The 17,210-nt window shown below is 53.5% G+C and overlaps 1 protein-coding gene across 1 annotated transcript; it reads right to left on the reverse strand.

The window, feature by feature from the left end:
* Positions 1-1,032: 1,032 nt before the first annotated feature.
* LOC119108926 (splicing factor 3A subunit 3-like) lies at positions 1,033-8,188 on the reverse strand. The gene is given in 6 exon segments (XM_037232471.1): positions 1,033-1,794; positions 2,518-2,630; positions 3,121-3,318; positions 4,044-4,482; positions 4,484-4,773; positions 8,067-8,188. Coding segments are annotated over 5 exon segments (1,503 nt in total). The 5' UTR covers positions 4,712-4,773; positions 8,067-8,188; the 3' UTR covers positions 1,033-1,269.
* Positions 8,189-17,210: the final 9,022 nt, after the last annotated feature.

Raw genomic sequence — 17,210 nt, forward strand, 5'->3', positions numbered from 1 at the left:
CAGACGCGTCGGGCTCCGCTCCCGCCTTTCCGTGGCTTGATTGCACTCAGTGCTGGCGGATACGTGCGCGCATGTGTTAGCAAACGCTTGGGAACTTTCAAAATTTATCCCGAATTGTACTACATTTTTAGTAAAAGACATTAGTAATAGCCTCATTCCTCGGAAAAAACGGCAGAATGGAGATACAGATGCGTCGATATTTCGGCAGCATGCCTTTTCGGAACAACAGCGAAGTGGATAGTGAGCAAGTTATGCGGCACGCCCTGCCGCATAACTCGCTTGTGGCATATACTCGCATATGCTCGCTAAAGCGGCAAGCCCAATAGCAAGATCTCAAGTCATGCGGCTTTATTGCCCACGCGCCTCATGTGTTCACCCTGCCCGGTAACTAGTAATAAGCACGAATTTCACTTGGGGTCACCCCTGCGAGTGCGAAGTAAGAGCTTATCCCGGCTTCTCGCACGACTTAAACCTATCTGAACTGTCGCAGAAGACGTTGGGAACGCACGCACCTAGCAGCCGCCGGCGTAGCGGACGCCATTTTCTTAGTCCGTGCCCAGTCGCTGGCCTGTGGCATACCCAGATGACGAAAATCGACGTACGCCTCGCGTGACGCGCCGCGAGCGGCGCTGCAGTCACGGGACCGCGGCCGGCCCGCACAAAACTTCGCTTGGTGTCCACTACTTTCATCAGCGGGCCGGGGTGGGCTGGATGCGACTCTGGCCAGACCACGCAACGCACATCCTGAGGCCAGGCGTAGTCGTTCGGCGCCGTGCTGCACTTGTTTCGTTTGCAGCACTCAGCACCAATAAACGCTGGCACGGGTTCGCCATGTCCCTGTATTTGCTTGATTATGAGTCGGACGCGGGTGGTCAAAGACACCGAAGCAGTTCCCCACCACAAGGCCGACACAGCGTCTCCATGGTGACAAAAAACACCGTACCACGCCACAGCAGCCGAAACCAATCAGGAACCGGCACGGATGAGCTCCGTGATTCTACCCCCTCCCCCCTCCCCCGAGCTCCCCACCCGTGAGAGAACGAGCGGAAACGGGCGGCGTCGCAGTCAGCACGGCGCCCTCCCTCAGGATCGCTTACCGGCAGCAACGGAGCCGCTTCACACAGGAGGAGTCCGCCGGGCCACACACACAACACAGCTCACCACCGTCGAACCCCTATGAGACTTTGTATGACGGACACGGACGACAAAATGAGGCGGCTGCACCGGGGGCCCGCAGCCAACCGACACAGCGTGGACCCCGACGACGGCCTACAACAGCCCCTGCCGTTTCAGGTCCTCGAACGTCTTGCGGTTGACCACGTTGCCCTGCGAATCCTCGTACTCCTCCTCGGCGTCGGCCTGCCACCTGCCGGAGGTCTTCTGCACCTTGAGCCGCTCCCAGAGCGCCAGCGCGTCCTCGATCTGCGTCACGTTGGCGAAGTGAGCCGTGTTCGGAATGCCCAGGCAGCGCATGCCGTTGGCGTGCCGCCACTCGGCGAAGTGACGCTGGAACGCCTTGGGCCCCTTGTAGACGAAGTTGCCGCATATCTCGCAGGTGTAGCTGATGTTCAGCCCGTGCAGCTTGTACAGCCAGTAGGGGATGGGCTTGCCGTCCCAGCCGAGCGGCAGGTTCTTGGGGTTGTAGGGCACGTCGTCTTCCTCGTCGTCGCTGTCGGGCTCGCTCGCCTCGGCGTCCGACTCGTCGCGCTCGCCGTCAGTGCGCGCCTGACGCCGCTCCACGTTTTCCTTGGTGGCGGCGCGCTGCTCCGAGAGCGACTCCACGAACCAGTACACCTGCGGCACGGCCGCACGCCGTCAGCGGCGCCGCAGTCGGTGCGACAGTACGGCACCTGCCAGGCGCTGACACACAATGAACGACACCGGCGATAATAATACCCCTTTGTTTTCTTGCTGAAGTCTTAGTTTTTAACCGCAGTTCATGGCAAGTTGCCACATATTCGTCTCAAGATCTGAGCCGGGATACTGCATGGTTAGAAGGCAACCACGCCTCTGAATACACCAAGAGCGCACATTTTCGTATGTTTGGGTAACGTCGAGGATGCCGGGCAAAGAATATGCACATCTTGCCTTCCTACTCCGCACCATTCTACAAATTTTCCCTGCACACCAATCTAATTTCGCGAAGCATGGGGGGGGGAGGGGGAAGAGGGGCGGGAGACGAGACAGGGCACGCTAGGGACGTGCCAACGGAGAAAAGGCACACGAATAGGATGCAACAGCGGAACGGGCACGTCCCACTGGGAGCATGACGTATGGGGAGCTGGCGGGGAAGGCATTTTGGTGCCTCACTCAACTGCCCAACTACGTAACATAACAGTGGCCTCAGTCCAATATCCTGTTGAAGCAATGAGCGAACTCAAAAAGCTTCAGAATCCTACGATATAGCTGAAAATACAGTAACGTACGCATGCTGTTACAAGTCTTCCACAACAAGAACACTTTAGTGCTCGAAGTTCACATCGAACATTCCACAAGACTATGCTAGCCTTCACTGACCTGGGCCTCGAGGAATGCCAGGTCGCGAGACTTCTCCGCCTCCTTATTCTTGCCGGCGCGGAGGTTCTGCTTCTTGGCGAACAGCGACTGGTCCACGTCCTGCAGTCGCTTCCCTGAGACACACACCGACTAAATTAGCCCGATCGGCCCCAAACCATACTCCCCCGTGCGCAGAAGCAAGCGCACGCAGTTACCGCACCTCGTTCGAACGGAGGTCGCTACAACCGCGATGTGGGTCGTGCGAGTCAGGCGAGTCGAGAACGGTCGAGCCGTCTCACAGAATCAGTGGCGCACCAACCCCGAACTAGCAATGATGCTCAGAAGGAAGGCCCTCTGTTGGGAAGAGAAAATATTATGGATTGACACCCACCCGTCGACCCGCCTTGAAATTTCACGCGCTAAACCAATCACATCACTTCTGGTGCCAGATGCAGGGTTCGCACCGTCGATGAACAAATTCCACGTGGCGTTGGCACCTTCTATTGACAATAGCCCTTCCGCCAGGTACCTTTTGAAGACACTAAACACGCCACGGAGCCGGATCCTTCGACAGGAGACAAAGCCGGCCGGCAGCTGTCCCGCGCGCGGCCCACTGTGCCGTACCTTTCGTGGAGAAGAGCCGCTGGGCGCGCTCCTCGAGCGTGCCGCCGCACTTGAGGCCGAGCGCCATCAGCGCCGATTTGAGCCGGTCGAGGCCGAGCGAGGCGAGCTCCTCCCACGAGGAGAAGGCCGACAGGTCCAGGTGCGCGCCGCCGTGCGTCAGCGCGCCGCCCGTCTCCTTCGGCCAGCCGGGGAACGTTCCTGGGAAGGCGGAGAGGAGGATAGTCCGAGGCAGAGCGCGAGATCACACACGCGGCCTTACATGTAAGGCCAAGCTCAGGGGTACGGGATGGGGGGAGCAGGTCAGTGACAGGGTCACACAAGACTTCGCAAGGCAGGGCACGCTCTGAGATGGAGAGGAACACACCAGACACTCGGGGATGTTCGTGTCATCGCGGTTGGTGGGAATGCCCCCAGCTGCGGCCACTTGACTTCACAGACGGTTGGGAGTGTCAGGGCCCTGGTCATAGTCTTGCAGGATGGGCCAAGTGTCAGAACTCTGAGACAAAGCGGACGGAAGGTCTTAACACCTCGCGGGGTATTACGGAGGGCAAGAGGAGGGGAGCACTGGGGCTGGGGAGCGCTACGCGTCGCCTGACAAAGAAATAGGAAAGTTTTCCTGCGTGCTCGCGGCGGGAAAAGCGATGGAATGCTACTAAACATGTCCAGTGGATAGAAGGTCCAAACGAGAATCACGTACAATCCAGAGGCGCAAAGCCTACAGAGGATTGTGATTTACGTCACTTAGACGTGCTGACGTCAAGCTTAGCATACGATGAAGTGATTTAAAACGCGCCATGCAAGAAGTGAATGTCAAAAAGATAAATCCAGCCAAGTGGACAACATAATTGAGCAATATCATTGTAAACTTCCACTTTCCTGGCTGAAAGTCACCTGGCACGGCAACATCCAGCCGCAGGCCTCACCTGCTTCCCACTTCTTGTTGAACTCCTCCAACACGGTCTTGATGCTCTCCTCGACGTCTGTCAGCGGCTTCACCCTGAGAAGGTAGTCGTGTAGGTAGTCGAGCAGCGTCTCCAGATAGGCGCGGTACTCGGAGTTCTTCCGGTCGCGCGGCACCTCGAACAGCTGGTCGAACACGCTGAGGTAGGTGACGTAGTCGACCTTCTCGACGCCCTTGAGGTTGACGTACTTGGTGTAGCACTCGTGCATGTCCAGGTACTTGCCGTAGCCCTCCTCGTCGGTGAACTCGGCCATCACCGTCTCGTCGTTGCTCTGCTCGCGAACCTTGTCCAGCTCGTCGAAGTCCATCGACATGGGCACGCTGATCTCGTTGGGGTGGCGCTTATGGAAGTCCTTGATGGTCTTCAGGCGGTTGTAGAACTCGGCGAACTCGTTGGGGCCCGGAGAGCGCGGCCACCTCCTCCTTTCGCACGCCGTCCTTGTCCTCATACAGGTCCTTGAGCATCTGGCTACAGTCGAGGTGGCGGTCCAGCATCAGCTTCAGCCTGTGGTCGGAGTTGATCCGGTCCCGGTTGGAGGACTTCTTGTGCAGCATCTCTTTCTTCATGGCCTCGATCAGGCGTTCCCGTTCCTCGTGCTTACTTCTCTGCTGCTCCAAGAGCGTTTCCATGGCTGGAGTCTGACAGCACAAGCCTCAATGGTCGCCGTTTGCCACAAAGTGTAAATAGGTTCCTGCAAACATAAGAGAGTGGGTTCTGAATAGTTGTCACCATACACAACATCAGAAGTGTAACTGAGAAGAACTGTATACCTGGCTCACCCAAAACATGCAACAATCAAATGTGAGTGCCATATAACAATGCCATGGACTTGAAACAGAGCACATTTTAAGTTGTTTATCTTCACATGAAGTATATGTTGAAAAACCGTAGACGGCCGAGGGAGCATTTATGTTCCCCAGGTGGTAGTCATCATCATTGGGGCTTTACAACACACTCAGCTGCTGGGGCCATATGGCCTTGCTACGTCCCTCACCCCGCCATGTCTCGCCATGCCCCATCACACCAAAGCTCTTAAAAACGCAAGTGTCCAGAGACGTGGTGATAATGGATTAAAACATACTTTGAGCAGTAGAATTCATGAACATCTCCTCACAAATTGTCATTTCTGGAGCACAGAGGGTAATGGGGAAAGAGAACATTCTGTTCAGTGCTATCATGCAAGGCAAAGCACAAAATGCCTGATGACATAATATGTGATGTTTTCTTATGCAAAATGTTTCAAGTTGCATGATGGACAGAAAGCAAACAAATATTTGGAGGGCTGTGTCATTCATGCTCTAAAACTTTTGCAAAAACATGATGTAGATTGATGATAGCATGATAACACCATGGTACAAGTGATGCTAGAAGTGGTGATGGCATTTGATAGTCATTGACCCTGAGGGTACAATAATGGCAGCCACACCCGGGCAACTCAGGATACAGTATTGCTGTATGCACACTACAATTCACTATAAATTTTACATTTCCCTTTCAAAAACATTTTATATCCATATGCTTATGCAAGGCCAGGAGCAAGGCCAGAATTGACTGCAGGTATTAAAGGCATCATCGAATATTCTTAAGCCAGTGTGAGGGAATATTGCCATCAGTCTTTGGTCTTTTGGCAGAGCAGTCTTTTGGGGGATTCAGTCTTTTGGAATCTAGTTAGCATGGTACTAGCTTTGCAGCAATGCAATCCTACCAATGTGAGGTAGGTTCATTATGGTCAAAATTGGGAATATCACCTTCTGACATGTAAATTTCTTGTTGCTCTTGATGCACAATAATTTGTCTATGTTGTAGCAATGACACTGATGATCAGAAATGCTCAGTTTCAAGGGAGCTGACATTTGCGATTGTGATGAGCATGAATCTACCTATTTTGTGATTATTTACGAGATGTCCGGTCAGGGTGTACTTTCCTACCTAACGTTAGAAAAAATCATTGTACACCATTCGTCGTGTTTAAGGCAGGACATATCATAAATAATCTCAAAACAGGTAGAATCATGCTCCTACCTTCAAATTTCAATAACTTCGATGGCGGGCTCCCGAGCGCCGCGCGCACCGCACCGCCTGGACTCCCCAGCGCCGTTTCTGCGCTGCCGTTGCGTAAATACAATATTTCTGCTTACCAAGAACTCTATAAAATGTACAGGACCAAGGTAAACCATTCGTCGTGTTTAAGGCAGGACATATCGTAAATAATCACAAAACAGGTAGATTCATGATCTTACCTTCAATTGTTTATAATTACGATGGCGAGCTCCCGAGCGCCGCACACACACAGCACCCGCGAACCAGCGCCATTACTGCGCGGGTCACAACATTACTGCGCATCAAGCAGCATCAAGAACCATAAAAATGTACCGGGCCAAGGTAACAAGAATCCATGAAATTTGATCCTCGACGCCAACGGGACCATGGGTTGCAGGGGGATTGGGTGGGGAATGTAAAGCAAAATGGGAACATGCAGCTAAATAAAAGCTCACTATATGGCACCTATATATGGCATGGAACATGGACGCCAATGGGATGCTGGGTTGAAGGGGATATAGGGTGGGAGGTTAGGCTAGGTTAGGTTAGGTTAGGTTAGGTTAGGTTAGGTTAGGTTAGGTTAGTTAGGTTAGGTTAGGTTAGTTTAGATTAGTTAGGTTAGGTTAGGTTAGGTTAGGTTAGGTTAGGTTAGGTTAGGGTAGGTTAGCTTAGCTAAGCTTAGGTTCTGGTCAATTCTCAGGTTAGGTTAGGTTAGGTTAGGTTAGGTTAGGGGAGGTTAGGTTATTTTAGGTTAGGTTAGGTTAGGTTAGGTTAGGTTAGGTTAGGTTAGGCTAGTTTAGGATATGTTCTGGACAATTCTGGCCTGTGTTTCATAAATGTACCTAAACTTGATAAGAAACGATTTTGGTTGCTTTATTATTGTTACCTTGGTCCCGTACATGTTTTATGGTTCTTGATAAGCAGAAATATTGTGCTTTCGCAACAACGCAGAAACGGCGCTTGGGAGTCGAGGCGGCGCGGTGCGGTGCATGCGGCGCTCGGGAGCTCGCTATCATATTTATTAACATTCGAGGGTAGGAGCATGATTCTATCTGTTTTGAAATTATTTACCATATGTTCCGCCTTAAACACGACAAATGGTTGGTTTACCTTGGTCCCGTACATTTTGTAGAGTTCTTGGTAAGCAGAAATATTGTATTTACGCAACAGCAACGCAGAAACGGCGCTAGGGAGTCCAGGCGGTGCAGTGCGCGCGGCGCTCGGGGGCCCGCCATTGAAGTTATTGAAATTTGAAGGTAGGAGCATGATTCTACCTGCTTTGAGATTATTTACCATATGTGCTGCCTTAAACACTACGAATGGTGTGCAATGATTTTTTCTAATGTTAGGTAGGAAAGTACACCTACATATGTGCAAATGTACAAATGTACCCAGGACACACGTACTACAAAGTACATATGTCCTGCCTTAAACACGACAAATGGTGTACAATGATTTTTTCTAACGTTAGGTGGGAAAGTACACCCTGACCCAAAAACTAATATGAATCATGGACAACATCATTGGCTCTCCTAACAAGACCCAATCTCAGTTGGGCAGTCAACACAAATGCTGAATGACTTGGCTCAACACTGACTTTGAAAAATGATTTAATTACCAATATCATTATTATAGCAGACAATGACTTTGCAATGGTCCTGAAAGACTGATTTACCAAATAAATGCATAAAATCAGCATGCAAAGTTTAATTTGAGACAAATCCAGGCTACATTGATTCATACACTATTATGATATGAGTCAAAACTGACTGAACTGGAATGTGACCTGACAAGCGAACAAATCGCAACGAAGTCATGATCTGCATCGGATCTGCATCATTCAGCATGATTTACGAATCCATGGCGAGCCGAATCGCAAAAGCTTTAACCGGACACAGGTCTACTCGAGGCAACAAATTGGTTTTGCGTCACACATATACATACCTACGACAATAGCTCCCACATTAATTCGGTGCGCTTGTGTTACAACCAGCTCAACCAAAACAACCCCTCGCAAAACAACTGCAACGCTTCGATAGCTCCCCGCGTGCGTCGAAACCCGTTTCCCTGTGCCGCTCGTCCTATTCGTCTAATTCCGCAAGCCATACGCTACAATTATGACGCATGCTGCTATAAATACGTTTCCCTAAATTACAATTGTACTCACTGCATACATACCACACCATAAATAAAGACCCACCATCACCTAGCGGATATACGCTTCGGTGCAGTTTCCCATTCAGCAGAAGTGGGAGGGCTTCAGCCCTACAAATTTTGCAAGAAAGTGGGTAAAATCCTTGGGAAAACCTGTTTGTTGACATGTTTGGGAGGGCAGGTTGTCATTTTCCTCACCGTTCAGCACCACCCTTCCGATCTCTTTTGCGAAACTAAGCTCCTTGACGGACGAGTTACCTCACCTCACCTTATGGTGACCAGGAATTTAAAAGGTCACTTGATGTGTCGATTCCGATCTCTTAAACTTCCCGTTCAAGCAACCGAACTGTTTCAAATTAGGAATAATATCGACGTGGGTTGTCATGCACGTCAGCCCAGTGTAAATTGAGCACAGATTTAAACTGTTCAATTGGGGTTGGCGATATTACTACAAGTGGGAGAGCGTTCCAAACATTTACGAGCCGCGTACTGAAAGATTTTCAACGGAAGCCCCAGTTGGAGGTTTTCTTAGCTTCTACTAGTGTCCTGTCCAATAGCGCAAGCGAGGGGCAGGGGGCATGTGTCCACCTTAGGTTCCGGTGGACCCTCACGAGTAAAAGCCCGAAAAGCTATCCAAAGGTCTCATTCATGGGTCCCGGCTCGCAGGGCCGGGCACTCAAACGCCAGCCAGATGGCCCTGCGCGCTGATCAGGGGTTTACTTAGTCGTTAGGGTCAATATTTCGATCAGACACCACCAGTAGCGCACAGTCGGCTCCGTGGCAAGGGCCTGAGGGCGCATTTCCCAAGCAGGGACAAAGCCGGAGCCAGCTATTTACATTTCCAGGGGCCCACAGCGCCCAACAGGGGCTCTGTACTGTCAAGGGGTCCCGAGCCGACCAAAGGCAGTGTTTGGGGAGGTCCGAAGAGCCTTGAGGGTCCAGCGGGTCCGACGACCAAGGGCCCGATTGGAGGGTCTAAGAACATAATAAACTGGTCGAAGTCTTATTCAGGGGCTCCGACCTGCAAAGACGGACCTGCAGATGACGATCAGAGGGCCCTTTGCGTCGATCGGGGACCCCTGAGTCGATATGGGCCCATATATCAGCCAGGTGCCGCCGTACCACATAGCCGGCTTCGTGTCGGTATGGGCCTGAGGACCCACTTCCCAATCAGCTCTAAAGTCGGGGCCAGTGATCTATACTGGTCGAAGGCCTTGTATATGTCAGGGGCCAACTGCGCCTAACAGAGGGCCTTGTGCTCGTGAGGGCCCCAAGCCGACCAAAGGAAGTGTTTGGTGAGGCCCGGGCGTCCCACCGGAACCGACTATCAAAGGCCCGTTTGGAGAGCATAAGAGCCCGAAGGGTTGACTGTAGGCCACGTAAAAAATCGCGGCCCGTAGGGTCGTGACGAGAACTGCCAGCTTGATGCTTTCTTACACCGTGTCTAAGTCAGCCAGACACCACGAACACCGAACAGTCGGTCCCATGCCCGTCTAAGTCCGTGAGACCCATTTCCCCAGCAGAAACGAGGTCGGGGTCCACGATTTGCAATGTTCGCAGTTCCTAACACAATAAGGTCCCTGGCTCCTGTATCGGTTGAGGACCACAGTGCCGAACAGTGGTCTTGTGGCGACACGTGGCATCGAGTCGGAGCGGTGTTTGAGGAAGCCCGAAGAGGGGCCGAAGGGCCTGTTGAGACCAAAGATCAAGGGCCCGATGGGATGGCTGAAAGGTCCAAAGGGCTGGCTGTAAATCACATCAAATCACACATTTAGAAATATTCCGTATGTACATTTCACCTGTGTGTTTTTTAGATTGGTGACAATAACGTATTGGTCTTTACGACAGCGCAAAGTGTTTTTGGAATCTGTTTGTGGAACTGGAAGAGTAAAGCTTAGATTTTGATTTGTCGTGTTACTGTGACTGTTTATTTGTCCAGAGGGCAATCTCATAGCTGTAAAGAGATTCACCCAGGGTAATCTTTCAACCGTACGAATTAGTTTTAAAAGACATTGAAAGACAGTATTTTACTATGGTCGTTGTTGCGCGCTCGATGCCCGCCCCTGGCGTTACTCGTAGTCGTCCACGCCGTTCGGTTTCACGAAAACTGCACTCCAAGCCATCTCTATCCTTGCTCCCCGAGATTACGGGCGTATCCGTCATTGGGGGTTAATGACGCACCCAGCTGCTGGGGCTATATAGCGTCACCAGCGTCTCACCCTGGCGGGAAGGGCGTGCACCGCGGGGAATCGACTCCATGCCTGTGGTTTCCCAGACGCGCAATGGTTAACGCAAGCACGTTAACCACCACACTATCGGCACTCGGTACGAAGGCGCGAGCCTTTTGATGTCATTTGTTTCACTACTCGATTCTACAGAATGATAAACAACGTTCTCAGGGAGACATGGGATTGCCTTGTGCGTTTTCAACTCATTTCGACCCACTCCATTCAGCACTAATGGGACCCTTATTTCTGGTAAAGGGCCCCCCTTGAATGCAACACTTCGGGGCATATTCTTGTTCCCGGTCAAGGGCTGAAGGGTCATTCTGCCCCACCGTGGTGTGTTTTCCGGCCGTAATTCTGGCAACACAGGGCGGCATCCCCTGGCCGATCCGGAGACCCTTGGAGGGATACATCATATCACATTGGTCCGTCCCCTAACGCGGGAGGCTTTCTGACCGCGCAGTAGGCACCGGATCGAGGCATGAACCGTCATTAACGCAACAACATCCCTGCTCACCGCAGGTGGTCAAATAATTGGCACATAGACTCCAGTTGTACTTAACGGGCCAATGCCGGAAAAGGGTTGGGCGGCGTACAGTTCGGTACTGGGGGCCCTGACTGACCCAGCGCTCTTCTTTTACCTCAGTATGAGCACTCATGATAAGTTCCTGTTTCCTTTAATTGTCAGAGGACCCCAACCAACGCAAAAGAGACCCTCTGCCATTCGGGCTCCCGTCCCCCTCCCTGTTGAACAAATCTTCCTCCGACCTATTCGAGGCCCATTTTGACACAGAATGTCCTGTGAGGCACTGTGGATCCCTGAGCGATACAGGAGCCCGACCGATGTAAATCGCGGGCCTGGCCCTGTCCCTGCTTGGGAAATGGGCCCTCAAAGCTCAGACCAACACAGACCCAACTGTTCGTTGTTCATGATCGCTGGCCAAATTAGAGGAACGCTCTGTCTCAGGGGTCCCTGTCGGTTCAAGAGATCATATTACTGATTTTGAGATCACAGCCCAATTATGGGCGTAAATGTAACACGCAGTGTCCACGCTGCGCGGCCTCAGGATACTGCAACGCCCGGCGTCGAGTTCTTTGTGTAAGATACACAAGCGCGCATGCTCAAACTACGTTACGTGATTTGCACCACTCATCACTTCTGACTGAATGTTAAATATATCCAGACAAACATGGCGTGGCCATGTTAATACAACTTGATGACTCATTTCGATATTCAATCTACATTCGTGGAATCCTTGCTATGTCTGTACAACCCATATAATAATTCCAACAAAGTTTTTGAGCTCTATCGGTTTAAAAAAAAATTCAGGACCATTGTAAAATGAACAGCGCCGGCGATCTATGTTATGAATTCATTTGCTGCGTGACTGTCAGTTTGTATACTATAAACCTAAGGCAGCATTGATCTCGGGGTAAAATCTGGCCTTTATTCCAGTTATAGAAGGTAAACATGTGTAATATACACGTACACACACACACACACACACACACACACACACACACACACACACACACACACACACAATATTATATATATATATATATATATATATATATATATATATATATATATATACATATGTCCTCAATAGCAAATAGGCCATGTCCGGCAATTTCTCTTGGGGGTCCTTTTACTATCAGGGGGCCTTTGTCAGCCCTCTGCCCCCCCCCCCTTGCCAAGGCTCTGGCTGCGCCCCCGCTCCTGTCACCTCCGATTTGTGTCTTGTCAGATACCCCACTGTTAGCGACATGCCTCCATTAAATATTTGAAACACTGAAACCATGAAAACGGCGGTGATGGCGGCACAGCGAGGGCGGCTGGGGAAATCAGAACCTCTCTCGATATGGCCGCCCCACTTAGTGGACAAAACGCGCCGCTTCCCTGAACCCGCTTCAGCTGCTCCTGGTCCAGTTTGCCGAACGGGCCCCTAGGCAATGTCGTCATCCTCCAAAAACGGGCGTACTATGGTCCTGTCAGCACTACAGCCTGTTTCGAGCCACCGCGTAAAACGTTCCAGTATTTTCTCGTGATTTTTATGTGGTATTATTTTTACCGAAATGCTCTCTTACCGCTGCGATATTGTTGCATTGATCCAGGGACGGCACGACAGGACAGGCAGAGCGTCCTAACGCAGGCTCCAGCGAAAACGAGTCTGACTCTAACATCGACTCCGCTCAAGCTGGAATCGGATTCAATTTTTACTCCATGGGCTATCCTGCTGAATCGCGTTCGGAAATGATTCGCGCACAATTGACGTCAAGCATTTGACCCTTGTGGCTCTGTTTTCCGGCAACAAACTTTAAAAAGAAACATCCAGCACGAATCTGCGGATCCCATTTTCGTAGCGGACATATCAGATAATATGCTGGCCTTTCCTATCTACTCATCAGCATCAGGACTCCACCGTAAAAGAGTAGCGCAATTTAAAGAAATTAATTGAAAATCGAGCAAACGACGCTGCAGGCGCACGAAACTGTTAACTGGGTTAAATACCCTCGCGTGTTCTGGACCGAATTTTTCCACATCTACCTGGAATTTTTGCCAGCCAGCGTACGTGGTAATAAATGTCATATTTTGGTTAACGGGGGAGGGGGACATATGCTCCGGAGACTAAATGTACGCTCCTGATCCTAACAATCTCTGACGCAGCACCACTGACCTGCGACTGGTTAGTTGGAGCCCTGTAGAGGTCGCGGAGGCTTGACAGTTGGATATATGGTGCACGAATAGCTCGTAGTTGTCCGACGAGTTGCATAAATGTAAAATATTCGCAGTAAGGTGACCATGTTGTTCAAGGGAGGCTTGCTCAAACTCTGCGCTAGATTTGTCCTTTGAAAGTTACAAGGTGGAGGAAGCATGGAATAAAAAAAAATCATCACTATATTTATTGATAGGTGTCAATAATTATGCAGTTAAGATAGATCTAATTGTCCTACCATCTCCCAGTCTTCTGCATGTTTACGTGCCGATTATAATTGTGTATTCACATGACACACACACACACACCACACACACACACACACACACACACACACACACCACACACACACACACACACACACACACCACACACACACACACACACACACACACACACACACACACACCCACCACACATACACACCCACACCCACACCCACCACCCCCACACACATACCCCCACACACACCCACATCCACACCCACCCACACACCCACACCCACACCCACACCCACACCCACACCCACACCCACACCCACACCCACACCCACACCCCACCCACAACCCACACCCACACCCCACACCCACACCCACACCCACACCCCCACACACCCACACCCACACCCACACCCACACCCACACCCACACCCACACCCACACCCACACCCACACCCACACCCACACACACAAGCACGCACACATGCACGCACGCATGCACACACACGCACGCACGCAGCACGCACGCACGCACGCACGCACGCACGCACGCACGCACGCACGCACGCACGCACGCACGCACGCACGCACACACACACACACACACACACACACACACATGACGGCGTCGGAACCAACAGTCGCCCTGGCTCTGAACAGAACCGCTTTGCACAGGTGTAGAAATCCATTAGTGGGGTAATTGTAGCCGTTGTTTTGTTCAACTGTGTTTATTGATGACGAAATCAGCGAAAACGCTGGCGCCCACATCATCTCGTTCATCTTGGCACGCACACGGGTGGGACCCCCCCCCCCCCCCTTTATTTCCCGCACCTTGACATTATAATTGGCTCGTCTGCATGGGTCCTCGTTAAGTTTTAATTCACTTATCACATTTCGGTCTTGCCATAAATGTACGTTTAAGCCCCGTTCAAAGCATATCACGATGATTTGCCAGCTTGACACCGACGCACTGCTGGGCCGACCACGAGTGTCAAAGCTGAACGGCGACTCGCTCCCTCGCCTGACCTCCAGGGTTACGGCTCCCTATTTGGACGACGCTCCCCACGTTCCGTCCACGATGGGCGGCCCATTATTCACACGGCCACATCCACCGCTCGTAGCTTTCCGCTGCCGCGCATGCGCCTTAGGCAGCGCCTCGTCCAGCACGGAGGCGTCGCTTCCGGCGCTTCTGCGCCCTCGCCTCCCGCCTGCCGGAGCAGGCTTTGCAAGGCACCGCCCCACGGCGCGCCCCTCAGAGGCCTGGAGGCAGACAGCGCGCTCATGGGACGGTGGAGCCTCTCGGCAGACGACGAGCGCCCGGCGCGACCCGCGTTCACGCCTTACGGTCTCCTCGGCCGGCGCGCTCTGGAGACTCGGCCGACCGGCCTGTCCGGCGACCTGACTCCTCGTCGCCTTCCCTTATGAGCGTCGATGGCGGGATCCCTATCCGTCCCGACATCCCGTCACCAATCGCTCATAAGGCCCGGCATGCACCACGTCGGAAGAGAGCGGACTGACTCCTGCCCTCTCCCAAGGCGGAGACACCACGGATAGACTCCGCTACCGCCTGCACAATCGAGCATCCCAGGCGGCCCCCACGGATCCAAGGCCACATCATGACCAACGCCTCTTTAGGCCGTCACGCCTGGGGTCAAGCGGGAAACAACAAAACGAGTCGGCCGTCTCGAAAAAAGAGCGAAACTGTGTCTTGTGCCGCGCTACCCACAAACGTCTATCTGCGTAAAAGCAGGACTACGGTCGTCTGGCTCCTCGTCCTTGTCACAGCCGCGCCGGGCTACTCGCTTGCCGGCGGGCCGCGAGCGGTGGACTGCTCCGTCCATCCACACCGCGAGAGACTGTCATCTGCCGGCGGGTCGCGGGTGCCCGCCGCCATCGCGCACCGTCGGGTGCTGCCCTCTACCGCAATTGCCCATAGCGACTGACAGATGGCGTCCGTGTCTCCTCCCGAACGCCGACCCGGGCGACGCCCCGCGAGTAACCTTTCCCGGTCTTGCGGAACTGCGGGAGATCCTTCGAGATGTCGCGGGCTCGGCGCGCCTCACCGCTATGCCTCAACATCCCGGAGCAGGCGGTCTCTCTTCGACCTCTAGCCTACATACCGGGGTCATGTCCGGTTCGGAGAATTCGACGCCGTTCTCCCCTATACCGAACCTCCGGCGTCCGCGTCGGATCCATCTCGGACGAGATGGGCCTTCGCTAACGAAACAGTAACGCCGTGCATCAATTGGCCAGAGAGCGATCCAGGCCTAATGAAAGGGAGAGGGAGATAGAAGCCGGGCAATACACGCGCTCGCTGGGGGAATCCGCGCAGCATGCGCGGAGCTAGGCCGCGCTAACCTATCACGTGAGAGGCCGAGCATGCGCGCTGGATCGAACCCGTGAGGTTCCGACTTATTGCCTCTAACTATTGACACTAAACCGGCTTCTAACTATTGACATAAAGAAGGGGTAAGCGAAACGAGAAATGTACGGCAAACGGTCCACCTGACCCACATCCTGCCACCATTGCATGTCGGCGCGGCCCGTACATCGCGTCTGGCCGCGACGACGGCCAGACGAGGGCCAAGACAAGCCGATGCGCCTCTGCCTGGCTTCCGCCATTGGTAAGCTCCGGACGCCTACGGGGCATGTCAACGAACTGGCGCCGGCCCAAGCATGCGTCCCGGACTCCGGACACAGCGCCGCCAACGCCGGGCCGAGTGTCCTCTCGCCGCCCGAACCGACCTCGTCCAGCCTCGCTCCCTCGCTAAACCATCGCTATGCAAACTGTCACCTGTATTCACACAAAGACGAGGCAAAACATCTCTCACAGACTGCGACGCCAGTCCATCGCTCAGGCGAGCTCAGCGTCGAGCCGCGTGACACCTACCACACTCACCCCCGAGCCCCTCCCCCTTCCCCGGCTCTGCGGAAGGGACCCGGTAACCGCGGCCTACGCCGCCCGGTGGGGAGGGGGTGAAAGGGCACGCTCGGAGCGCCAGCCGTCCATGGCCCGGTGAGTTGGAAGGAGGGGGGGGGGGGATCAACAGCCTGGGCACTCACATCGTGTGCGCTGTCGTCGGTGACCGTTGTCCGCCGCGTCGAACGTCGCAGGCGGGTGGCGGGCTGAGACCTCGAGGCTCGACCTCAAGGCGCCACGGTAGGCGTCGGGCGCACTCACTGGTACCGTCCGTACTCACTGGTCCGTACCGTCCTTACTGTCCGCACTCTCCGCACTGTCCGTACTCTCCGCACTGTCCGTACTGCCTGGTCCGTACTCTCCGTACTGTCCGTACTCTCCGCACTGTCCGTACTCTCCCCGCTGTCCGTTCTGCTTGGTCCGTACTGTCCTCCGGAGGCCCTCGCATGATAATTTATCAAATTTCGATGTCTTTCAACTGGGTCGACCCGCCTCCGTCGCCTCGCGTGACCCGATGGGTTTGCCGCCTCGCCCCCTCCGTCCAATGCGTCGCCGGGCCGGCATGCGCCGCTATTAGAGTCCGGCCCTCGACGTGCCCCTAGGCCATATCTCGGGCGTAGCGTCGCTGGCGACGACGCAAGGCCAGCCCGCTCTCGCCTCGGGCGGGCCCTGCGCGTCCCCCTCTGGCCCAGTTCCCACGTGGCGTGGCTCTCCCGACGGCGTCTGGGGCGACGGCGGCGCCGGCGCGGCGGGAGTTATTGAGGTGAAATCGCAAACAGTCTCACAACATGATTTTGAGCGTTCCCGTGCGTATTTGCCTCGCCGATCGCCCGCTCCCGCCTCCATTTGTC

This window comes from Pollicipes pollicipes, unplaced genomic scaffold (genome assembly GCF_011947565.3).
Source record: "Pollicipes pollicipes isolate AB1234 unplaced genomic scaffold, Ppol_2.1 Scaffold_7064;HRSCAF=8378_pilon_pilon_pilon, whole genome shotgun sequence".
Taxonomy (NCBI): Eukaryota; Metazoa; Arthropoda; class Thecostraca; order Pollicipedomorpha; family Pollicipedidae; genus Pollicipes; species Pollicipes pollicipes.